The sequence below is a fragment of the Apodemus sylvaticus genome, chromosome 6, assembly GCF_947179515.1.
Source record: "Apodemus sylvaticus chromosome 6, mApoSyl1.1, whole genome shotgun sequence".
Taxonomy (NCBI): Eukaryota; Metazoa; Chordata; class Mammalia; order Rodentia; family Muridae; genus Apodemus; species Apodemus sylvaticus.
The window spans coordinates 101,419,882-101,445,917 of NC_067477.1; the positions used below are offsets into that span (position 1 = coordinate 101,419,882).

Here is a 26,036-nt window from a genome sequence, read left to right on the forward strand (position 1 = left end):
TGTGCATGCACATGTCATAGGATGCATATAGACGTCAGAGGATAACTTTTGAGGATTGGTTTTTCCCTTCTACCAAGTGGGTTCTGGGGACTGAACTCGGCGCACAAGCCTTGGCAGCAGGCGCTTTTGTGGCAGGGGTATGTCACCACAGTGCACTCAGCTCACAGTGCTGTGCTTGGATCCTTGTGACCCTTCACTCACATTTCTCACCTGCAGATGTGGCAGAAAATTGAGGATGCAGAATGGAGGCCTCAGACTTACTTGGAGTTGGAAGGCCTGCCCTGCATCCTGATCTTCAGTGGGATGGACCCTCATGGGGAGTCGCTGCCTCGGTACGTCAGGAATTGGGGCCCCTGGGGTCCTGAGGAGATCAGGAGGTCGGGGAAGGACATCCTGTGTTACCACTGTCCAATCCCAGGTGGAGAATTTCACACTCCCAGTCAGCATGGGTGGCATATTTGGGCTGCTTTTCCAGAGCAGTGTGTCTGAGTTGTGGACAGTATTTCCCAGTTCTCAGAGGATATTATTGGGTGGGGGTAGGGGCTTGGAAGAGCAACAGTGTCAGACTGAGGGAAAATGGACTCGGTTTGGAGGATCTCTGTGTATTAGAGAAGACAGTCCATGTAGGATTGTGACCATCACTCCAGAGCTGGGACCAGTTGTCTTGGTTCCTTGACCATTGTAGTGACTGGTGGGGGATGGGGGAACACTGCTGATACCACTCAGAAAGAGCCGGTTGTTTAGTGCAAAGAGGAGCTGTCTTTCTTAGTTACTGTTTTATTGATGCTGAAGAGATACTATAACAAAGACAACGTACAGAGGAAAGCTTTTAATTGGGGACTTGCTTACAGTTTTAGAGGGTTAATCAGTGATCATTATCACGGAAGGAAGTGTGTCACTAGGTACACAGGCATGGCACTTCACCAGAGAGCAGTAGCTGAGAGCTTACACCTGACATGTAAGTTGAGAGAGAGAGACAGAGACAGAGAGACACAGAGAGAGAGAGACAGTGAGAGAGAGAGACAGACAGACAGTCAGGAGAGAAAGAGAGATACAGACAGACAGACAGACAGACAGTCAGGGCCTGGCATGAGTTTTTAAAAGTTCAAAGCCCAACCCCCCAGTCATACACCTCTTCCAATGAGGATACACCTCCTAATCCTTCCCAAACAATTCCACCAACTGGCAAACAGTCATTCACATATACAAGCCTATGGGAGCCATTCTCATTTAAACCTACCTGTGTGTCTCTGCAGTCACCACAGGCACATGACCTTTGAGTGGCTCCCCTTACTTTCTAGGCTGCACACACTTAGGAGGTTACTTGTCCTCCTACAAGGCTCTCAAAGCAGTGACTATGTCTGGTTCTACTGCTGTCATATCCCTAGCTTCCAGCACAACCACAGGGGAACATTAGTGTGGATGGCTTAATTGAATACCCAACATTCAGTCTCCAGCAGTACACATAGGTCCTTACGAATATTCAGTTTCATCTAAATGGGGAGAAAAAACTCAGCGCCTCCGGGAAACTGCACGTGTCGTCAGAGTTTCCAGGCCTCCTGGGAAGTGGCAATGCCGAGGTTCAGGCCTCACTGCTGCTCAGCCCCATAGTCAGTAGTATCTCGATTGCATGCCCCACAGGAGTAGATCCCTGGGTAGGTGTCCTCCGAGACTTAGTGTGAACCTGGCTTTGGTGCGATGAGCTCCCAGTAAGCTTCTCTGTGTATCAGAGCCCCGTGGTCTAAAGAGGGAGGCAGACATGGCCCTATGGCTCTGTCCTCCAGCAGCAGAACCTCCTGGGGGGGGGGGGAGAGGCATGCAGTGGATAACAACGCCTTCTGTCCTCCCCCAGGTCTCTGAGGTACTGTGACCTGCGTCTGATAAACTCCTCCTGCCTGGTGAGGACAGCCCTGGAGCAGGAACTGGGTCTGGCTGCCTACTTTGTTAGCAACGATATCCCCTTGGAGAAGGGGCCCAAGAACGAGGCCTTGGAGAGTGATGGGGAGAAGCTGAGCAGCACAGATGAAGACGAGGAGGCGGCGACAGAAGGTGAGGGTGGCCTGGCTGTACCTAGGAGTTCTTACCTCACTACTCCCTGGGGCATCTGCTAAGTGACAGCATCCTCACAAGACTCTGATTCTGCCTTTGTCCCTGCTCTGTCATTCTTGGTGGTGTGGGAACATGGGAATTCCTATAGGTTCTTCTATGATCTAGGATTTGTAAAGAATAGGAAGAAAGCAGTGACTTCTTAGGGTTTAAGTTCGTGCTTGGTTTCAGTGCTGGTAGATTCCCCCACTTGTTGCCTTGTTGGAAATCCACTCACCCACCATTATGCTGAACACTGTTGAAGTTCATGAGACCAGGCAGCAGCATCTGTAGACTCCAGGAATCTCATGCCATATTGTTTTAATGTGATATGCAAATAAGAGCAGCATCTGGTTTTAGTCCACACAGTACAGTGGGAAAATAGAAGCTGTGCATTTGCGGATACAGAGGTCAAAGAGATGAGTATAAAGGCCTCTTACTCCTCTGCCTGCTGACTGGGTGATGAGACATGACAGACAAAAGTCTCTCCTGGCTGCAGCTTGTCCTATAAGATGGCAAGGTCTTCTCCCCGTGACCTTTGGGATGGTGTCTAATTTTAGCATGACTGCGACCATAGTATTAAAATTTTCCACTTCCCTGTTGCCTGTGGTGTGACCACACTCACTATCCTGACCTGATCTGCTTCTTCCTGTTCTTTTAACTCTGTTGTGAGCTCAGTCTAGCTAAGGGTGTGGTGTATGGTGTGGTGGTGGTGGTGGGGCTAAAATGGCAGCAGATGAAAGAATGAGAGAGAAGAAATGGAACGAGGCACGATGACTTCCTCACTTCTGAATGCCAGGCCTCTCAGAGTGACTCCTCTGTGTTCTCAGGGTGTTTTGAGGCAGGCTCCACCTCCGAACAGAGGGGCCCTGTGAAGAGGGAGCGCTCACACTCCCACGACTCTGCATCTTCGACCCTCTCCTCCAAAGCATCTGGTAAGCCTCCACTGGGGAAGATCACATATGGGACTTCATGGATTTCAGAGACTGGGAAGAACACACACAGGGGTGTCAGCTTAGTCTGAGCTTCCAGTCAGGACCTGTGAGAACAGACTCTCTAGAATAGTCTAGAACTGACTCAAGAATAGACTAGAACTAACCAGACACCTGAAACCTCAAAGCCAGGACAGGACTCTAGTGTCCAGCTGTTACTGCTGGTAGGAGAGATTGAGGCTGTCCCTGGCTGCAGAGTGGACCAGAGTGTCCTGGCCATGCAGATACACTTCTTTTGGTGTCCCTTTCATAGATATTACTTTTAAGGATACTGCCTGGGGAGAGCAGATGTCTTGTCCAGAGACGTGAACATAAGGAGACTTCGAGAGAGAAATAAGAGCTCTCAACACCTGTACCCAGGAGGAGAGACTATAAATGATGTCTCATGTGGGCACCAACCCCAAGAGATCCTTGGTCTCTGAGCTCAGCCAAGGCCTCATGCCCAAGTGTGTGCCATAGTGGGCAATCGGTGTAATCTGAGGGTTGAAAGGTGAATTCAGTATGAGCTCTGCCTTTAAGAAAATGTCATCTGTGGGGTGTAGGAGGCCACTCAGTTGGTGGAGTGCTTGTCTGTCATGCGCAAAGGCCTGGATTCAATCCTCAGACTCACATAGTGGTGCACACCTGTCAGCACTCAGAGGCTAAAGGATCAAACATTCAAAACCATGCTCAGCTACAGAGAAAGTTTGAGGCCAAACAAAAGAATCAGGGTTGTGGGTTTGGGGAGAGGTAGGAATAAGAGGGAGGGTTAACAGGAACTAAGGATGTATGGTTTATGGAAATCTATTTACCACGTAAACTAAATAAGAAATATGGGCAAAACAGAACAGAGCAAGGCTAAATTCATCTTTGCTTGTAAACGCCAGTGCTGGGTTAATCCTCTCTGGGCACAGAGTCACACCAACTCCTTCATGTTGTCTCACATATAGGACAGATTTAGGGCAGTTGTTCGTCGCAGGTTCCTTGGAATAGTCTTCTATTAGGAGACAATAGGCTTCTATGGAGCCTAAGGGAGAGGTGTTCCTGGGTAGAGAATATTCTAGGCTGAGAAGTTCAGGGGCATGTAGGCTTGTGTGGGGTTCAGTGGAGCCTCGCTGAGATCAGAGAACACCAGTCTGTGGTCTGTGGTAAGGAGAGCTCAGCAGGAGATTCGCTTTAGAAGCCCAAGAATGACAGCGGGTGCCATTGCTGGTCTGCCCCGCGGATATGCACCCCCTTCACTTCTGTATGGGGCTCTGTGACTGAGGGAGGTTTGGCTTGTGGAGAAGTTGGCTAAAAACTTCCATCAGCTTTGACTTCAATTGTCCCAGTTTACCTGGGGTAGCTGTGAGGGTGATTTGGTTTGTGGAGAAGTTGGGTAAATGAATGTCCACCAGCTTTGGCCTCAGTCGTCCCAGCATACCTGGGGTAGGCATAGGAGAAGCTGTGTGTTTGACAGCCTGTTCCTGGGTTACCTCTGACCATGTTCCTCTCTCTTATAGGCTCGGTACTCTATGGTGAGTCCCCGGCTCAGCCCTCAGGACCTCCACAGGGAGAGCTTGCTAGATCACCTCCGCCCTGTGGCCCTGCAGAGGAGGGCAGGGCCCCTGGGGAGATACAGCGACTCCGAGTGAGTCAGGGACCTACAGTCATCAGTAGGCACAGCCCTGGCCTGGTACCACAGCCTGATTCTAGCCTCAGGACTGGCCGGAGGAGCCTGCAGGTGCCAGCCGCTCCATCCTCCCAGCTGTCCTCCTCTTCCTCTTCCTCCTCCTCGGGCTCATCATCCACGTGTGCGGTGCCCGCTGCCAACGTACTGGTCCTTCAAGCCTCTCAGTGCTCCATGGCCAAGGCCTGCCGGCAGCCACCCATTGTCTTCCTGCCTAAGCTTGTGTATGACATGCTCCTGTCCACCGACAGCAGCGGCTTGCCCAAGTCTGCCTCCCTCCTGCCTTCCCCTTCCGTTATGTGGACCAGCTCCTTCCGGCCCCTGCTCAGCAAGATGATGACATCAACTGAACAGTCTCTCTACTACCGGCAGTGGACGGTGCCCCGGCCCAGCCACATGGACTACGGCAACCGAGCTGAGGGCCGTGTGGACAGCTTCCATCCCCGCAGGCTGCTGCTCAGTGGGCCACCTCAGGTGGGTATCAAAGATGACCCTCCAGGGTCATCTTTGGTTTCACTGACAGAGGACAATCTTGAGTAGCTTTCATGGATATCCTGGTTTTCATTTGCTGTGATAAAATATCCAGACACAAAACAACTTAGGAAAGGTTTATTTTAGCTCATGATTCCAGGTCACAGGGAAGCCATAGGCAAGAACTCAAACAACTAGTCACATCCATAACAGAGACCTGTACGCATGCGTGCTTGGTGCTCAGCTTGATCACGCCATTCTTGAACCATTCAGAACCCAAACCCAGGAAACATGGTGCCCATTCAGGCTGTGTCTTCCCATGTCAATTAACATAATTAGGATAAAATCCCACAGGCTAACCTGATCTAATCATTCCTTTCAAGGATACTCTTCCCAGCTAGGTGTGGTGGCACATGCCTTTAATCCCAGCATTCGGGGGCAGAGGTGGGTAGCTTTCTGTGAGTTCAAGGCCAGTCTGACACATAGTGAGTTCCAGGACAGCCAGAACTACATAGTGTGACCCTGTCTCAAACAACAACAATTTAACAACAACAACATCAACAACAGTGACAACAACAGACTTTTTCCCAATATAGTGTCAAGTTGATAATTAAAACTCGTTATTGCAATGAAGACTCCGATGACCCAGAGAGAGCAGGAGGATGAGGAGGGCGACATTAACATCCCGTCCTTTCCCAGCTTCCTCCCATTGCCTAACCTGTTTTCTCCTCTACATGTGTGGGGCATAAGGATGGTGTCTGGATGGGAACTACTTGTAATTTTGGACAGAGTCTCTGAGTACTTTTCCCAGTTAGATACCAAGCATCAGTTTGTGCTGGAAGGTTTTTGTGAACTGCTAATGGAGAGTTGGACTCGGCTTATTGTCAGTTCAGTGTGTGTCAGAGATCACGTTACCTGACATATCTGAAGAAAGCAGGGTTGGGAGCCGGCTCAACTGAGGAGGTGCTCACTGTGGAAACACAGTGACACACTTTCAGCACCCACGTAAAAAGCTGGGCGTGGCATCAACACCTATTATCTTGGTGCTGGGGAGACACACACAGGATCCCTGGGGCTCACTGACCACCTAGGATAGCTGCTGCATTAGTGAGCTCCAGGCTCAGCAAGAGGCAGGGTTCAAAAGTGAGGTCAGGTACCCAATACTTCTTGTCTTTGCACACACTTGCACATACACACAGACAGGCACATCCACACACAGAGTCCCAAGGGTCTGTGGGTCCCTTGTGGTGGGCATGGGAGGAGGACGTGGTGGCATGCTCCTTACAGTTGGTCAGAGACTGAAAAGACTATGGGGTCCAAGTGCCCGAGACCACATTTTGTCCAAACATCTCCCAACACAGCAAATTTTGATCTTCCCCACGTAGAGGCTTAGGGTATTGCCCGACTCTTAGAGTGCACAGTGAGTGCACTGTCCGTTTTCTTACCAGTTTAACATGCACTGTCTTTCTACTCAGCTTCTTCCTTGCCAGGAACCTATCCCAAGAGATGCAAATCCACAACATACATGTAAGACCACTCAATTTAGCATTATTTGTAATGATGAGAAATGACCCAGAATGGAAGTCCCCTGTCTGAGTCTCAGCTGAACACCTGTGGGGATACACGCATCCCAGAATTCAGCCACAGAAAATTAGAGAGGTCTCTTTATTTTGCCAGTGAACTTTCTCTAGGAAATGTAACTTGAAATCAACTTTTGGAATAATACACACCTCTTCTCTCCATAATGTCTTATCAATTAGGAAAAAACAAACCCACTGTATTTGTGAACATGTCTTAGGAAGGCTAGCTCTTGACTCATTGTCTTCAGAGGAGAGGCAGGATCAGCAGCACTCTGTTTTATTATCAGGCCGTAAGTTTTCTCTTTGTCTGAAATAACTATATGTTACTTTTTCCTAACTGAAATAGAAAAAATAGAGTTGGGGTGTGGATCTGTCGGTAAGGTGCTTGTCAGGCAAGCATGAGTTCTGTGCTCCAGCACACACATAGAAATCCAGGCCTAGGGTTGACCCCTGTAATCACAGTACTGGGGAGATAGAGACAGGAGGATCCCTGGGATAGCCTAGCATAATTAGCAAGTTCTAGGCCAATGGAGAGACTCTGTTTCAAAAAATGAGGTGGATGGTATCTGAAGATGACACCCAAGGTTGACCTCTGGCCTCTCTGGCCTTTACATGCCTGAATAGTAAAACTGAGCATATTGAATGTGACCTCTGATCATTGGTCTTTTTTCAAAAATTTTATTTAGTGTATATATGCATACACACACACACACACACACACACACCATGACCCTGGATGAAGGCAGATTCTCCCCCTCCTCTCTCTCTCTCTGTCTCTGTCTCTGTCTCTGTCTCTGTCTCTCTCTCTCTGTCTCTCTCTCTCTCTCTCTCTCTCTGTTTCTCTCTCTCTCTCTCTCTCTCACACACACACACACACACACACACACACACACACACACACACGTCATGCCCCTAGATAAAGGCAGATCTAAGTACACATCCTTGCTTTGTTCAACACATTGGTGAATGCCACTCACCCTCATGGCTCTTGTTTCTGTGATGTGCCTTTCCGTGAGACTTCAGGAGGCAGGAGAATGTTCTAGTTGGCGTTCAGCACAGGCACAGGCTTCCTGTCTCTGGGCTCTGATTCTATTGTCTTCACAGATTGGGAAGACGGGTGCCTATCTGCAGTTCCTCAGTATCTTGTCCAGGATGCTGATTAGGCTGACAGAAGTGGATGTTTACGATGAAGAAGAGATCAATACGAGTGAGTTGTGTCTGGTGACCCTTGGGCTTGGGCAAGTATCCTTCGACCTTTGTCAGTGGCCATGGTAACTGTGTCTCCCTCCCCCTTTCAGAATGGACTCTCAGGTTTACAGTTTGGCTTGTCCCAAGGGTCTTTTCTTTCTTGTAGTCATTTTTTCCCCTCAATATGGAATGATACTTCTGGGAATTTCATAGGGATAGTTATTAATGCTGAAATAATCCATGCTTATTTATGAGTACTTTCTGTGTGTGTCGAACACTGTGATAGATACCATCTTCATTTGATCTTCAATACAGTAGCCCTGTGAGCTGGGCTATTGACCCTTTATGTTAGGAGCCCAGCTAAGCAGTGCCAAAGCAGGAGCTGGGCTTCACTGGCTTGTGGTCTGTAGTATGTGGAATTTATCAGGGAGAGTCCCCCAGCTCAGGCAACCAAATATCTAAGTCAGCATTTAGGGAAAAAAGAATTGTAGAAACTGGGAGAAGGAGATGTCTGGGTCCCGTTGCTGAGTAGATTTGATTGGAATAAGGCAAGCATCTTTCTGCACATGCCCTGTGCTGATGGTAGAGCACACAGTTCCCTCCTCATCCTGTTCAGGATGTTGTATCCATATCTTCCTCATATGGCCTTGTCCTGCAAATAAGCCTGTGCCCTTGTGTAGGGAAATTGACTGCCATGCAGAGGTCACCAGCTACACCACACCGGTATCAGAGAAGCTCCTGTGAGCACTGTCTGGGCTTGAGCTTGGTCAGGAAAATCTCTGAACCCAGTACTCCCATCCAGCCCTCTGCTTGTGGTTTCTGTGGTTTTCCCAAACCAGGAACTATTGAGTGTCATCTTTCTTTCTTGGATAGAACAGTGATGAAGACAAGCTTTGAACACCACATCAAACATGAATGGGCATTTTCTTAACTACTGCAGTGGTTTTTTTTTTTTCTTGCAAAATATGGATACTTCCTCTTTCATGGGGTATGAAGTGCCTATTAAAGATCTGGTAAATTCCTTCTTCCTTGAGGTCATTCCAAGGTGTGTGGCATATACTTAAATTGGCACCTGTAACTTTCTCTATAGTACATAATATAGTACATAATGCATGATTTCATTATATCATGGAATTGGAATCAGACCAGTTAGATTTTTTTTGGGGGGGGGGGCGCTGGCAAACCTTGATGAGCACCAGAAGGCTGAAGTAGGCTTAGCATAAGAAGGTGCTGGCAAGTGTAAAATGTGAGTTACACTGTGAGGGTCGCTGACCTTTGCAGAGCAAAGCCATAGCTCAAGTACTTCCTAAAGGTGGAGGACACCAACTGAGTCACACTGGCTGGGGTGACTTTCGATGGTAGAGTAAGAAAGAGACTTGCACAGGTACCATAAGTGCAAGGAGCTCAGGCTGAGTATGAAGTAGGCATTTCTAGAGGCCATCATAAGCTCAAACTCAGGATTCTGAAGGACTGGAAGTATGTCAGTGTGCGGAGCAGAGAGCAGACCCATGTCTGCAGAAGACAGAGTGAAGGCTGTTCACATGGCTGGAGACATAGCAGTGCATGACCTTGTCCTGATAGAGCCATCCTGAAATATGGCCATGTCAGAAACTTTCTGGATACAGTAGGGGGTTCCCAGAAATCCATAGATCAACAGTGAATAGGTTCCATGCATCATCCTTGGGTGCAGTTAAATAACTCAGCCTTGCATCTTGTTTCTCATGTGCCCCTCTTCCTGCCAATCTCACAGGCTTCCAAGAGGAATCGAATTGGCATTACCTCCAGCTCACTGACCCCTGGCCAGACCTGGAACTCTTCCAGAAGATGCCTTTTGATTACATCATTCATGACCCAAAGTACGAGGACGCCAGTCTGATTTGTTCACACCATCAGAGCATCAAGACTGAAGGTCAGGGGCTGGGGAGACAGCGTGATTGGCAAAGTGCTTGCTGCCCACACATGAAGACCTGAGTTCCGATCCCTAGCATATACATCAAAAGATGAGCATACCAATCCATGCTTGTAACAGGTAGAGTCAGTTGAGATAGGTAAATATCAGGGTCTGCTGACCAGCCTGCCTAGCCGATCTGTGAGCTTCAGCTTCAGATGAGATCTTATCTTGAAAAATAAAATGAAAAAAAAAAAAACCTCTTGAGGAAGACATCTGGTCAACCTCTAGCTTCTACATGAACCTATGTGGGCATGTAGACACATGGGTAATGAACACACACACAAACACACACATACAGCAGACAGGGAGACACACACACACACACAGAGAGAGAGAGAGAGAGAGAGAGAGAGAGAGAGAGAGAGAGAGGGAGAGAGAGAGAGAGAGAAAGAGAGAGAGAGAGGAGAAAGGCAGGCCACACTAAATGTCTTGCTCCGCTCTTGTCCAAAGTGCATAGGCTAAATTGCTTCTTATATATTATTAGAAGTCAGCTGGCTTGAGATGTATCCTGGTAGTGATGCTATTTGGTATTGAGTACCTTACCAGAACCTGGTTCAGCCCTGACACAACTCCCTGCAGGTAGAAAGAAAGAACTGCCACAGAGCCCATGAGACACAGAGCCCAGGAACTTCTTGTGATCAAGATATGTTGAATGTTTGGTTACTGGAGGTTAAAAGATGTGCATTTCTAGTTCAGAAGTTGTCATCAAATGGGTGTGTATGTTTCCCTGTCCTCAGTGGCTTGCTTTCTCAGGGACACTGACTTCTATGGTATATGAGGGCAGCCTTAGCCAACAATTCTGGGAGTGTCTAGTGGGATTATTAGTGTAGCCTGAGAAAATATGGTAAATGTCATGTCAGGGAAAATAGCTTACCTACGAACTAGGGTGTGGTAGTGCACACCTGGAATCCCAGCACTCAGGAGGCTGGGGTAAGAGGATCAAGAGTTTAGGGTTAGCCTAGACTACACAGTGAGATCCTATCTCCAAGAAGATAAAGGGAACCTGCTGGCCTGGCTCTCGGTCACTGGCGGGAGCCATGTTTGTCCCTTCCCATCATAAGCCCTAATGAAAGCCTAACATTATAATCTTAATTCCTACCAAGTTGCTTGAGGACCACGTATGCTGTTAATTTATTTTCCAGTCATGTAATGGTTCCTTCAAAATGTTTACGAAGTGCTTTTAGGTCCACAAGTGTGAGGCCATGCAGCCTGAGTTCTCTCTGTCTTAGCTTTCCCACTGAGACACTGCCCTCCTCTGATCAGGACCTAGGGCACTGTGAGACAATCTTCAGGCGGTGCACAGCCTGTTCCTGGGCTGCTTGCTTATTCTGAGCACTTCTCACTTGAGTTCAGCAGGCAGGGCTCGGGTGTTTGCTCTGGCCTGCTGCTCCTTAACTCTTGGAATATCTTCGCAGACAGAGGGATGTCCAGGAAGCCGGAGGACCTGTATGTGCGGCGTCAAACGGCACGTATGAGACTGTCTAAGTATGCGGCATACAACACGTACCACCACTGCGAGCAGTGCCAGCAGTACATGGGCTTCCACCCCCACTACCAGGTAGGCCTTGGGCACTGGCTGGCTCTCCTGCTGGTGCAGCATCACAGCCCATGTGTTTATTTCCCTGCGGCTTCCTGATAATACGTGATAGCATCCAGGGTGAAGGAAGAGAGTTCTGGAAGCTCTTGCTTCCTGAGTTGCATGCATTCCAGCTTGACCTCATAGGTTGTGAATATATTGTTGACCCTACAGGACAGTGATTCCCCTGTGGTCATCCAGGTATCAGTGGCCAAGACTAGGATGTCATTCCTATCTATAAACTCTAGAGAATCCAAAAGTTACTTCAATGCTAGTGACACTTGCTGAGTACTTACTACAGGCCCTGGGAATGAGACACAAATAAATCTTGTTCCCATCCTTCGGGTTCATGGTCTGGGAGGGAGATGGGCACCTGAACAAGATTACAGAAGAGCAGGAAGCAGGAAGGAAAGTTATGCGGTTGAGGCACAGAAATCACATAGATATGAGAAGAGTTTGTTTTATTGAGCGCCTACTATATGCCAGCAGGATGCTTATGTCTTTTTTATGCAAAGCCCTTTCTGCCATGGATAAGCAAATGGGTAAGTTCGGGCTCTGGCTAGCCATCAGGGCACTGTCAGATGTTAACACTACACCAGTAATTCATTCGGGGTGGCTAGAAACCTATCCTAGCTAGGTTCTTACAGGTTCTCACCTAAGCACCATCATCCTCATCTTACAAATGAAGACATAGCTTGAGCATCCCTTATCAAAAAATCAAGTCATCACTAACATGATGCTCAAAATAGTTCAAATTTCAAAGCCTTTAGGATTTTAGTCTACAGATGCTCCACTAAAAGAGTCCATAGAAATGTTACAAAATCTGGAAAAAAATTTTAATATCCTTGGGATCAAGCATTTCAGGTATGGGATACTCAACCTTTCAGGTGGGGTAGAGGAAGGATTTTGAATGATCGGCAGGAATTTGGCAAAGCAGATGAAAGGGAAAGAGTATGTGCAAAAGGGTTGGGCAGAGTCTCTGGGGATGAGAACGATCTCAGTGGGGTGTGGCTGGAGCACAGACCGGAAGGTTTGGGTGTCTCCAGGAGGCAGCCAGGCGCACTGGGAAGCAGCTGGGCTTCTTTTTTTTTCTTTTCTATATTCTTTGTTTACATTCCAAATGATTTCTCCTTTCCCAGTTCCCCCCTCCCCATATGTCCCATAAGCCTTCTTCTCTCCACCCATTCTCCAATCACCTCCTTCCTTTTTCTCTGTCCTGGTACTCCCCTACAATGCTGGAACAGGCCTTTCCAGGATCAGGGTCCTCTCCTTACTTCTTCATGGGAGTCATTTGTTATGCTAATTGTGCCTTGGGTATTCAGAGCTTCTGGGCTAATTAATATCCACTTATCAGAGATTGCATTCCATGTGTATTCTTTTGTGCTTGGGTTACCTCACTTAGGAGGGTATTTTCCAGTTCCAACCATTTGCCTAAAAATTTTGTGAATTCATTGTTTCTAATTGCTGAGTAGTATTCCACTGTGTAAATATACCACATTTTCTGTATCCATTCCTCCTTTGAGGGGCATCTGGGTTCTTTCCAGCTTCTGGCTATTATAAATAAGGCTGCTATGAACATAATGGAGCATGTGTCCTTATTACATGCTGGGGAATCCTCTGGGTATATGCCCAGGAGGGGTATAGCAGGGTCCCCCGGAAAAGCAGCTGGGCCTCTTCAGCTGTAGGGAAGGTTGCAGCTTGGACAGGCTCTTGTAGCTTATCGGTCTTTGCAGAGGACTAGAGGTTAGCTAGTAATAAACATCTAAACACTAGTAGTTTAGATTTGAGAATTTCATCTTAATTCAGACCCAAGTAGGTGAAGCAGGAGACATAGAGGGTTGGAGAGGTGCGAACCAGGGACACCTGCTTGTGGGAGTGAATTGAAGACTGTGGTCCTTCTGGAAAGGCCCCAAGGCAAGGATTCCCATGTATCGTTCATCCTGTTTATGAAGGGAAACACCAGGTATAGCAAATGCCTTTTTTAGAACTACATTTTTAAGTGTGTGACTTTACCATAGATGATATTGGAAAGCATTTTTAACAGGTCAAAGTACTAAAAAATTCATATCAGATAAACAAAGACCATGTTGGGCATGAGGTTTTTGTTTTAGGAATTTACAGCAACAACCACATGAAACCATTTTCATTTCTTTCTTTCTTTTTTTTCTTTCTTTTTTAATATGTTCCCACATTTCACTGAATTTATTTTTTCCCCACCATTGGAATAGAGTTTGCTCGGGCAGGAAAAATATCTATTTTCTTTACATTGAATTTTAACGTCTTGGTACAGGCGAGACACTCCCAGCCTCATGCCTCAGTTCCTCCCTGCTGCAGCTATTGCATCTATTGCATGCTAAACTGTTGAAAGGATTCAAACTCATAACCACTGAGTCCAAACCAATGCTCTAAATGTGTTATTCAGCATGTTCCTATTTTACATAGTGGGGATTTTCCTACCTAAATGCAGAAGTTTTTGTTTGTTTTGTTTTGTTTGTTTTTTAGATTTCTTCTATACATATAGAAAATTTATAAAATGTCAAAATTATAAAAGCAGTTCCTCCTGTCTATATATTCTTGGCAATCCTAACATCACATACCTGTGGTGAGACTATTTACATGATTTTTTTGAACTTGAATAAACCGAAAAGGACTCACATGTTATAATCACTAGTTACGACAGTAACCTTCAACAGCGAATTGTTCCTTAAAATCAAGGGCATATCTCCTCCTGCATTAGTGGAAGCCCAGAGCACAGGAGGCAGGAAGTAGAGACACCCTGTGTTTAGATGGTGGTGATATTCCTGGTGCATGCTCACGAGGTGTGGGGGTGTGTGGGTGTGGGGGTGTGGGGGTGTGGGGGTGTGGGGTGGGGGTAGTTAAATAGGAGCATGCTTAGGATGGTGAGGGATCTGGATGGAGTCTGGAGAGGGATGCAGCGGCACCAGCCAGCTGCCGTCATCTGATTCTGGCCCTCATGCCTCTTCTGCTTCTCTCCTCATCTTTTGCCTTCTGAGAGTCAGTCTCTATCTCTGACTCTATGTCTCTGTCCGTCTGTCCATCTGTCTGTCTGTCTGTCTGTCTGTCTCACTCTCAGTTTCTCTTTTAATGAATCTTCTTCCCATTGCCACCTTTACTACATAGCCCCCAGATATCTCCCCCTCGCTCCCCAGAAGTCTCTGTGGCTCGAGTGGAGCCCTAATAGGAACAGTGTGTGCTGGCGTGCTGTGCCTTCCTCTGCAGCTCCTGTCACGGAGGGCAGTCAAGTGGGAACGGCAAAAGTCAGGGGGACCCGAGAGGCTGCTGCAGCCAAGAACAACGCTAGATGGGGGTGGGGTAGGGGCGGGTCACTCCACAAAGGAGTGCATACAAACAGTCACGTGGAGTAGGAGGAAAGTGAGGTTAGACCCAGGGACAAGAGTTAGCCCAGGACGTCTGGATGCTCGCTTCTGCATCCACACAGTGAGATAGCATTCTTGACTTCTAGGAATGGCAGTCCTTCCTGGGGTTGTTAGTGACAGTGCAGAATAAACTGAACTTTTATTCATTCAGTCTATTTGGCACAAGGCTGATTATATTAAGACACACAAGGTTATTATTTTTCTGTTATATATCAGCTCTCATGTCACTTATAAAAGAAAATGCCACATTAGAATGAAAAATGCAAGCTGGGCTTAATGGCATAGGTCTGTTCCTATATTCCCAGCTACACAGGTGACAGAGGCAGAAGGGTCATGAATTCAAGGCCTGCTGGGGCAACTTCGGCACTAACTTACACAGTTGAAGATGGCTTAGGGCTATAGCTTACTGGTAGAGTGCGTGCCTAGTACCCGTGGGGCCTAGATTTAACATGCCATAGTGTAAAAGAAGGAAAACGAGAGGCAAGATCTAGGGCTGGCATACTGGATTGTTTAATCGCTTGCCTTGCTAGCATGAAGACCTGAGTTTGATTTCCAGAACTCACAGCGGGGAGAGAAAAACTGGCTGTGGCGTTGGACACTCGTAATCTCAGTGCTGGGAGAATAAGCAGGCAGGTGCTGGGGTGGCTTGCTTAACTTTGCAGGTTCTGAGATAAAGAGCTTGTCTCAGAAAAGTAAGGTGGACAGTGCTTGAGAGACACCCAAGGGTCTACACATACATACACACACATGAGCGTCTACATGCATACACACACACACATACATACACACAAACACACATACATCACACATATCACACACACACACACACACATATATATATATACCATGAGATCTGCATGAATGCCTTATTTGCTGACCCTTGATGGGTCTCTAGGTCAAATCTCAAGAGCAGAAAGGCTTGGTGACCTACGTGACAGGGACTCGGAATGGAGCCAGGCTCTAGGCCTACACGGGTGATCTTGAGGATGCTCACCCAGTAGCCAGATCTGAGCATCTGTGTTCTATGCTGTGAGTCTCTTGCACTTCGGGGCAGAGGTGGGTGTGACCCGGGTATAGTCATGGCCCCACTGGGTTCTTTCGGGAGGCAAGTTGGACTGTGATGCTAAGCTCTGTGCTCTCCCCTCGCACCCCAGCTCTCTGAGTCCACCCTGCACGTCTTTGCCTTCTCTTGCTCCATGCTAGGAGAGGAGATCCAGCTCCACTTCATCATCCCCAAGTCCAAGGAGTACCACTTCGTCTTCAGCCAACCCGGAGGCCAGCTGGAGAGCATGCGCTTGCCCCTCGTCACAGACAAGGTACTGCCTTGGAGTTCCAGGGGGCCAGGTGACCACTGAGTTGGGGACATAGACACATAGCTGCCTGAGAGAGTCAAGGGCATTTGGAGTAGGGCACAGAAATAGTATGGCGACTAAACCTGGGGGATGCTGCTGAAGGTGTGGTCTTGGAAGTCATTTGCTCTTGATAGCACTTTACTAATTACGCTGTCACTTAATATAGATGAGCCTTGGTTTCCTCGATGGTAAAGGTGGGCAGTAGTAATTCATTTTAACGAGCTTGCTGATGGATAGGCCTGAAGAAGTGGCTTAGTTGTTAGTTAGACTCCTTGCCTAACATGCATAAAACCCTGGATTCTCCAGTATCACATAAACTGAGTGTCAACTCATTCTGTAATCCTAGTACCAGGGGAAGTGGAGGCAGGAAGATCAGAATTTCAAGGCTGCGTAGGTATTCAAGTCTAGTCTGGGCTGTATGCGATCCCTTGTCAAAAATAGCCACAACAGTTACTCTAAGAGTTACTTAATTATCAACATGAGGTGACTCCATTACCTGGGATGCACCACATGTTGGTGAGATGTCCACCCACCTCTCTGTTCTTCAATGTTCTGTCATGAAACATTAGGCTAGGCTGAGGTAGAAGGAATAGGAGAAAGATTCCAAGATTCCCTTAAGGCCTTTCCCCCAACATCCACAAAGACTAACCCACAGTCAGCTGTGTTTTGTCTTTTCTTCTCTTTCCCCATGTCATTTGTGTGTGTGTGTGTGTGTGTGTGTGTGTGTGTGTGTGTGTAGGGAGGAGGGGAACTGTCTTCAGCATCTCACTATTTCTCCCATAAACAGTTCAGGGCAGGTTTCTAAACCTACCCTCACCATCTCTCCCCCTACAGAGATGTTCCTTGTAAGGTTCCTGGCTTGCCAAATCCAGCCTGACAGCCTCAGGATTGATGTTATTTATTTACCAGCCCCTGTCAATAGACATGAGCACTAAGATGTCTGAGCCCCTGGGAATCTGGTGTTGCTGTGGCCCTTTTGTAGATGTACCAGACTCAGCTCACTCTTCCAGCCTCACAGCAGCACGCACAAGCACAGCTTGGGTATGTAGGAGGTGCTTTGAGGAATTCAGAGGCAACACGAGCCCTAGCTCAATCAGAGTTGCTTATTGAACAATGGGCCAAAGGAGGGTTGTGACAGGAGACATTACTACTCGCAAGTGCCGCTATCTAGGCTGTGTGGGACATCAGTATCCATAGTGAGTGAACTGAGCATCCAAGAATAACACCTTGTAAGACCAGATTCCACTATAAGATGATGATGAGTGTGGCTGGCTGTTAGGTTTTATTATAACACCCATTCCTGATCCAGGCAATATTGGGCCTTTCATTCTGAGGACTGCAGGTAAGTGCGGTTTGGATGGATGGGTATTCTGGATTTGATCATGTACCCTTGCGTCTGGGTAGCAGCCAGCCAGAGGCATTCATCTAGAGTGGCATCACTGGGATGTGCTTCTCTACCTTGTATAGCTCTGAGCTCCAGCGGGTGAGCCCACGCTTGATCATGGGCACATTCCGAGAAGGCATACTCTGCTAGGTCAGGCTCTAAACTGGGACAGCAGAATTTACCCCACATTTTATCAGCTGCGTCCAGGCACAATACTCTCTCTCAGATTAGAAACAAATGCATCTTTCCATGGAAGATGTGAGAAGTGGTGAGGTGTTATGCCGACATTGACATACAGTCTCCCTCACTATTCCACTACTTTGCAGAGTCACGAACACATCAAAAGCCCCATCTTCACACCAACGACGGGCCGGCATGAGCACGGGCTCTTTAATTTGTACCATGCAATGGATGGAGCCAACCATCTACACGTGCTGGTGGTCAAGGAGTACGAGATGGCCATTTATAAGAAATACTGGCCCAACCACATCATGCTTGTCCTCCCAAGCATCTTCAACAGTGCTGGAGTCGGTAGGTGACTTTGGCACACGTGCCAGGTATGGTTTCTGCTGACAAAGACTTGGAGGATGTTTTAGAGACAAAGAACTGAATGGTTGACATAAGCTCTTTGCTTGTGGGTTTGAGTGTGCATGTACACACATGTGCCAGTGCACAAGCAGGTGTGTGGAGGCCAGAGGATTCCAGAGGACAACTTTGGTTACGTTCTGAAACTAGGTTTCCCATTGCCTGGAGCCTCAGAGATCTGCTGGCCTCTGCTTCCTCAGTGCTGGGATTATGCACACAGATCACCCCACCCCACCCGTACCCACCTTTTAAAAGACCATAGATCCTGGGACTCAAACTCAGGTCTTTGTGCTGTAAGACAAGGACTTTGCCAACTGAGATATCTCCTAGCCTCTATGTTAGAAATTTTTTATGAACATTTTTTTTAAATTTGGTTATTCATTTAACTCATTTTCTCAGCTGTCAGAAAAAGAAAGAGCAAATGTATTTATAAATTATAGAGGGGCATTTCCTTGTTGGTGGTCAGTGGTCACTGGGAGAGGGATATGTGATTTTGTTTCTGGCTTGTCTGGTGTGGGCTTGTCTTGTGTGTGTGGGGGGGATAGCGTGGGAGCCTGAGTCAGGTTACTTGGCCATTGTAGGGGCTGCCCACTTCCTGATCAAAGAGCTATGCTACCACAACCTGGAGCTGGAGAGGAACCGGCAGGAGGAGCTGGGGGTGAAGCCTCAGGACATCTGGCCCTTCATTGTCATTTCTGATGACTCCTGTGTGATGTGGAATGTAGCAGATGTGGACTGTGCTGGAGAACGAAGCAGGTGAGGACCCCAGACAGCAGGTGAGGACCCCGGACACACTTTTCCCTTCACTCAGAGCACCACGGAAGACAGAGATGGGCAGTCCCCTCTCAGCCTTGGGGGCCACAGTGTGCCTCTCCTAACAGACTCTGGATATGGCAGAAGTGGACCCATTGTTCAAGTCCCGATTCTTTGGTTTTTAAAAATCATTAATGAGAAAAAATATTAATGAGATATATAATACGTACAAAATGTAAGGGCTGGAAAGGTGGCTCAGCTGTGAAGAATCCTTGGCCACAGAGTCATTAGGATGGAGTTCAGGACCCATATAACAAGAGAGCTATTCAGTAAAAGCCTGGAACTCTCGCTCTAAGGGCTCATATGGCCCCCACATGGACACAAATATATGCATTTAAGTACACACACAGACATATACATATAAAATAAATCTTCACAACACAAAAACAGACAACATATACTTAGTGAGTTATCCACACACACAGAGCAAATTATAACATGTATATAATGGCTTTTTTCACAAATCAAACATACCCAGTTAGCTGACCCCCACCAATAAATGGACATAGCTAGCCTCCCAAGATGTCTCTCGTGCTGTCCTCTAGCCCTGATCCTACCCCTAAACCCTTCACTCTTGGCATTGATTTTGCTTGTGACTTTTGGCAAGCAGCTAAATCTTCTGGAGTTCTTGGTTTCTCATTTTTGGAGAGTGTCAATCTCCAGGTTAGAGTTCATTGTAAAGATGAACTAAACCATTTGTCTGCATGTGGGCTCAATACATGGGGTTTGGCTATATTCTGCACATAGAAGTAATAGTAAATGTGAAATACTTGCTAGGATACTTGGTGCCCCTTTGGTGGATGATGCTGGATTCAGTCCATATCAGTCCTGTCTGGTACATCCCATGCTACTAGGAAGCCATACCCCCGGTGGTTTGCTCCTGTTTTCTTGTCATCCAGGGACATTGGCTTCTCTCCTCCCAACAGGGAGTTTTCCTGGTCGGAGAGGAATGTCTCTCTGAAGCACATCATGCAGCACATTGAGGCATCCCCTAACATCACACACTACGCCCTGATTGGCATGCGGAAGTGGGCCAGCAAGACCCGTGGCCATGAGGTGCAGGAGCCGTTCTCCCGATGCCACGTGCACGACTTCATCATCCTCAACGTAGACTTGACCCAGAATGTACAGTACAACCAGAACCGGTGAGCACAGGGTCCTTGGGGGCGGGGGTGGCTGGCCTCAGGATTCAGCCTTAGGTAAGCCTGGCAGACTCTCCTCCCCTGCACCTGTAGCACTGTGCTGTTGCCGTGGCAATTATGTGACCAAAGCAACCGGAGGAAGGAAAGGCTTATTTGGCTGGCATTTTGACAGTCAAGTCCACCAGGGTGGGGAAGGCACGGTGGCCAGGGTGTGAGGCAGCTGGTCACATGGCCTTCCTGGCCAGGAAGCACAGAGAGATGAGAACTGGTACTCACCACACTGTCTCCTTATTTAGCATGCTAGCCCCGCCCATGAGATGGTACTGCTCACAGGTAGGGTGGTTTTCCAATCCCAATGAACCCAATCTACAGATTCCCTCAGAGACATGGCCAGAGTCTTGTTTCCATGGTGATTCTAATGTCTATCTATCACAGGTTGATGACCAAGGTTAATCATCACAGCCACTGGAAGAGTGGCTCTGCCCACAGCATTGGCCATCCTCAGATGATGTACGGTTGTTCTGAGTTTATATAGAGTTAGTCAACTCCATTTCTTCATTCATAGATGCTCTCCTTAATTAGCTACCTTGTGCAGGGTGTTTCTTTGGCTTGGGCTACCTTACCAAATAAGTCACTTTTTAAATAATCTTACCATCTGTCTAAGTTAGGGTTTTATTGTATGAAGAGACACCATGACCATGGTAACTCTTATAAAGGAAAATATTTCATTGAGGCTGGCTTACAGTTTCAGAGGTTTAGTCCATTGTCATCATAGTGGGGAGCGTGGCAGCATGCAGGCAGAACGCAGAAAAACGTTCTGGAGAGGTAGCTGAGAGTTGTATTTCTAGATGGTCAAGGAGCAGAAAGAAACACTGGGCCTGGCTTGACCATTTGAAACCCAAAGTCCACCCCCCAGTGACACAATTTCTTCAACAAGGCCACACCTAATCCAACAAAGCCACATCTCCTAAACCTTTTCAAGTAGCACCACTCCCTAATAGCCAATCATTCAAATCTATGAGCCTGTGGGGCCATTCCTATTCAAACCACCGTATCATCAAAGAAAAGTATGAAGTAATTTAATGAGTTACTTTCCAGTCACAAGTCTGTCAACTGAGTGTCTTGTATGACAGGCAGTGGGCTGTCTGTTGCCCAGATTCAGTCACCTAACAGCTGTTGTGGGAAATATTAAAAAAAAAAGAACTGGCATGTTCCTACACTTGCAGGCAACTCTGGCCTGGTTGGCCATTCACTGGTGGGCAATGGCTGACCTGTTTTTTATCTTGTGGAGACTCTGACTCAGAACTCCAAAATCTCTCCACCCAGCTCACTCAATTCTCACTGGCGGGTCACTACCATGCCAGCCCCATGCTTCAAAGCCCCCATGGCCTTTGTGGTGCACATCAGGCAAACCCACGCTTTGCTGCCATACTTTTCTCTCTAGAACCTAGCCAAGTCACCACAACAAGAAAAACACCACACAAACTTAGCTCAGAAACAATGGTAACTCAATCTCTGGGCACTACAACTAAAACCTAATCTTGTAAGCCTTATTAAATCTAGCAGCTATGTCTTTGCCCCATTCCAAAACCCCCAACTCTCTCCCCTACTTCTTTTCTTACTCTGTTCAACCCAGAAGTCCTGCCTACTTGCCCAGTGATTGGCTCTTTTATTATTAGGGGATTGGTTCACAAGAAGTCACCTGAGTACTTGACTCACGCCTTGTCTGTAGCCCCTCCCAGCAGAGCAGAATTAGCATCGAAATACAAACAGCACCACACCCATCCACAACATCCAACCCCGTAAAATAGGCAGTGATAGGTGATGTTCTTTCTGAACATTTTTGCCTAAGCTATATATATACTATATATAGTATATATATATGTATATATATATACTATATATAGTATATATATATGTGTGTGTGTGTGTGTGTGTGTGTGTGTGTATATATATATATATATATATATATATATATATATACCCAATATTTTTTTTTGTTTTTTTGGATTTGGTTTTTTCAAGACAGGGTTTCTCTGTATAGCCCTGGCTGTCCTGGAGCTCACTTTGTAGACCAGGCTGGCCTCGAACTCAGAAATCCACCTGCTTCTGCCTCCCAGAGTGCTGGGATTACAGGCGTGCGCCACCACCGCCCGGCTATACCCAATATTTTTACACCCTTGGCTATGATTGTTTCTTTTTTAGCAGTTGAGTAGAGGCCTGGAGAACAAGCTTACCTAGCATACTTGAAGGCCTGGATTTTATCCCCAGTAGCGCGTAAACTATATACAGTCCCAACTCTTGGGAGGTAGAGGCAGGAAGATTGGAAATATGAAGTCATCCTTGCTGCATAGTGAATTCATGATGGGAGAGGTGGGATGCAGGAACAAGGTCTTTTTCTCTGCTGGTTGAAGAATTGAAAAGTAGTAAAGAAGTCACTGGAAATCTCGGAGAAGCCCAGCAATGCCATCCTCATATTATACTGGGGAAAATCAGTGTCCACTCCTAGTGTTCTTAGTCTCATTAATAAACAGGATTTAAGAGCAGGTGCAAGTGAAGGCTCGGGGACAAAGAACAGACTCAAATAGAAGCTTGAGGCTAGCTAGAGCTTCAAAGGAAGACTTGAAGGCAGGCAAGGATGGAGAAGAACTGGTGGGGAGGCCAGCCACTTGGCAGCAGGGAGCCTTGTGTGTCTTGGGTAGTTTGAAAGCATACTTACTACACACACACACAGACATATAGACATGGACACAGACACACACACACATACAGCATGCTTAGGATGGCCAGCATCCAAAAGAAAAGAATAGAAGCAAAAGAATTACTTATGCCTTTCTGAGGCAGGGCTCTAAGGTAGGCAGACCCAGTGAACCTCACATTAGCTCACAGGGACTGAATCAGAGAGTCATAATTCTGGGAGGGAAAAGAACATTAAAGTGAACCTGCCTTGCTAGGGGTGGTCCCATCACCAGATCACCCCCTGCCCCAATTAACTCTTAAGGGAGGAGACAAGGGCAAGTCTCCACTTAGAGGGAGATCTCATTATTTCATGTTACGTGTGTTTTAACACTTGTAGCCCCGATGATGGGTGTCTGGGGGCATGGGAGCTGTTTCCAATCAGACCCGCTCCTCTTCTGGCTCTGAGCAGGTTTACATGTGACGACGTAGACTTCAACCTTCGTGTGCACAGTGCTGGTCTCCTGCTCTGCCGGTTCAATCGCTTCAGTGTCATGAAGAAGCAGATCGCGGTGGGTGGGCACAGGTCCTTCCACATCACATCCAAGGTGAGTGTAGCAGCACTGACAGGCAGGTGCTCAGGCCAAACCCAAGTTGCCCCGGTCTCAAAGCTGAGAGTAGGAGGCTGGGGATGGAGGGTGACGTCTCGTCATTTAAGGGGGTCAGAGCATGGGGCACTTGGTACCAAGCCTCGGGAACCACTCTCCTCTCTCCAACATTACATAGCGTCCAGTGAGAAGCTGCAAAGTACAAGACACAGGCAGGCCTTTCCTGTGCACACCTGCCTTCCCACCCAGGCAGGGGATAGCACACTAGACTTTTCTCCACACCACTGGATAGCCCTGGCCTAAAGAACTGTTAGCTTCACACACCTGGCTAGCTAGCTCAGTGGCCACATTTGTCTGTCCAGAAGCCAGGGTCTAGTGAGGCAGATGTGTGTGACTACAGTTGTCCTAGCTGAGCAGACCCACATGTTGAAGAAAAACCAAATCAGATATCTCACAGAAAGCTAGGTAGAGTGGCCAGCCCCTGCCTGAAGCTCACTCTGGTTCTCATTTATAATGCCTTGTCTATCTTGAATCTTGTCCTGATGTGTGACATCAAGGTGTCCTTTCCCAGTGTCTTTCCTTCCTAGTCTTCACCAGCTCCTTGCAGAGCAGCCTAGCCTAAGCTAGAGCACATCTGGATCCAGATAATAGTACCACACAGCCGCCCCCACTGGTGGGGGTCAGAGCTTTCTCAGAGAACAAAAGCCCAGCTCAGAGTAGTGGGACTTTCAAGAGCGAGGCCCATTCTACCCACGAACTTGAGAACCAATAATTAAACCACTACCACTTGATTTTTTAAAAATCAAGTGTTACACTTGTTTCACTTAGGGATCACTGAGATCTTTCTACCAAAGACCCGGATGTGCCTTTCATTGTTGTTTTTAAGTTCTTAAGTTTAATTTGAGTGTGTGTGTGTGTGTGTGTGTGTTCACGTGAACTACAGTTCATATGCAAAGGTCAAAAGACAACTCTCCTTCCACCATATCAGTCTTGGGACTTTAACTCAGTCATGAAACTTGGCAGTAAGTTCCTGCACTTGCTGAACCAGCCCTAGGTGGTAGTGGTGGTTTTGTCATTATTACTATTATTATTATTATTAGTCTTTATCCTGCCTAGAACATAATATTAATTGAATGTTGGTTAAATATAAGGAAGCTACTGATATATTTTAAAAACGTTTCATGTCACGGAAATCATTTATTTTGATTTATTTTGTTAGACATAACCTAGGTACCTGCTAGTCCCTTCTCTCTCAGGTATGCAGCTGAGGAAGAAGTCAGCCATACTCAGTGAAGGCCCACAATTAGAAGAACTGGAGAGATGTCACAGGGTGACCTAATGTGACAGCTGGGTGACGGGAAGTCTGTGGGTACCCTGGAGAAAGACGCGCAGGGCACCAGGAAGAGCGGCAGAAAATAGAAGGTTCTGTGACTAGCCATAGGAAATAGACTTTGCTGTAAGAGTGACAAGAAGCCAAAGTCCCAAGAGTGATGTGGCATGGCCAGGTTTAGTCCAAACAACAGCCCCACTTGTCTGACATATGTTCACTATGTTAGCTAGTTTTCATGTCCTGTAGGAGAAAGGCTGATGGAGCAGCTTAAGGTAGAAAGATTTCTTTTGGCTCCTAGCCTTGGGGATTTCAGTAGTGGGATTGCCGTAGTGGAGATGGCAGGGGGAGGGTTCAGCCTGTGGTGACAGGAGTGTGTGATAGAGCTGTGCATATGGTGGTGGACCATGATGTAGAGAGCAGGGGACCTAGGGGCTGGGTCATAGCCTAGGATCTGCTCTACCAGCCTAGGTACCACTTCCTGAAGGCTCCACAGCCTCCCCAAACAATGCCACCAGGCATGGAACGAGTCCTTAAAACAGCCAGAGAGGGTATTACAGAGTGAAACTACAGCAGAACCATTAATGATTTCCAGCAGAGGTCCTGGTTTCCGACTCATTTTTTGAGCAGTCTCTGGCCACAGTAAGGAAACTATTGCAGTGGTGGAGTAGAGGCTTGTGTGTAGATGGCTGGGCAGTAAGGTAGAGGGATTGTGGGGGAGGATGCAGAAAGGATTTGGGGGTCAGGGAGAATATGGTTTCTTCTGAAGCAGTGATTCTCAATCTGTAACCCCTTAATCCAGTTCCCCAGGTTTTGGTGACCCCCGACCATAAAATTATCATTGCTACTTTCAAACTGTAGTTTTGCTCCTGTTATGAATTTTAATGTAGCGAATTTCAGAGCTGGAGGGTTGCCAAAGGGGTCACGACCCACAGGTTGAGAACCAATGCTTTCAATGCTTGTGTGGCCTGGGCTCTGAAGAAGAGTTCCCAAGGCCCACGTGTGCTTTCGCTTTCTTTGTCCCAGTTTTCTCCATGGGATGATCAGGGCATACAAGTCAGTGTGATCTCATTAGTCAGTTTTTACAGGCTCATTTTGTTGAAGTGTGTGTGTGTGTGTGTGTGTGTGTGTGTGTGTGTGTTCCTGCACTTACACATGTGTCAGCACGCAAGTGAAGCTGGATGTTGGAGTTGATGTTGAGTGTCTTGGTTGGACTGGTGCTCTCTTGCTTATCCCTTGAGATGCCATGTAGCACTGAAC

General features: G+C 47.3%; 1 protein-coding gene across 1 annotated transcript in view; it reads left to right on the forward strand.

Moving 5' to 3' along the window:
• Positions 1 to 26,036, forward strand: part of Greb1 (growth regulating estrogen receptor binding 1) — an 89,843-nt gene that overhangs the window by 58,667 nt on the left and 5,140 nt on the right. Inside the window, exons 19-30 of the mRNA XM_052186085.1 lie at positions 217 to 332; positions 1,853 to 2,049; positions 2,916 to 3,020; positions 4,559 to 5,199; positions 7,881 to 7,983; positions 9,715 to 9,873; positions 11,331 to 11,473; positions 16,044 to 16,205; positions 17,952 to 18,156; positions 18,792 to 18,966; positions 19,950 to 20,168; positions 23,314 to 23,449. Coding sequence (XP_052042045.1) covers positions 217 to 332; positions 1,853 to 2,049; positions 2,916 to 3,020; positions 4,559 to 5,199; positions 7,881 to 7,983; positions 9,715 to 9,873; positions 11,331 to 11,473; positions 16,044 to 16,205; positions 17,952 to 18,156; positions 18,792 to 18,966; positions 19,950 to 20,168; positions 23,314 to 23,449 — 2,361 coding nt within the window. The remainder of the gene's footprint in view (positions 1 to 216; positions 333 to 1,852; positions 2,050 to 2,915; positions 3,021 to 4,558; positions 5,200 to 7,880; positions 7,984 to 9,714; positions 9,874 to 11,330; positions 11,474 to 16,043; positions 16,206 to 17,951; positions 18,157 to 18,791; positions 18,967 to 19,949; positions 20,169 to 23,313; positions 23,450 to 26,036) is intronic.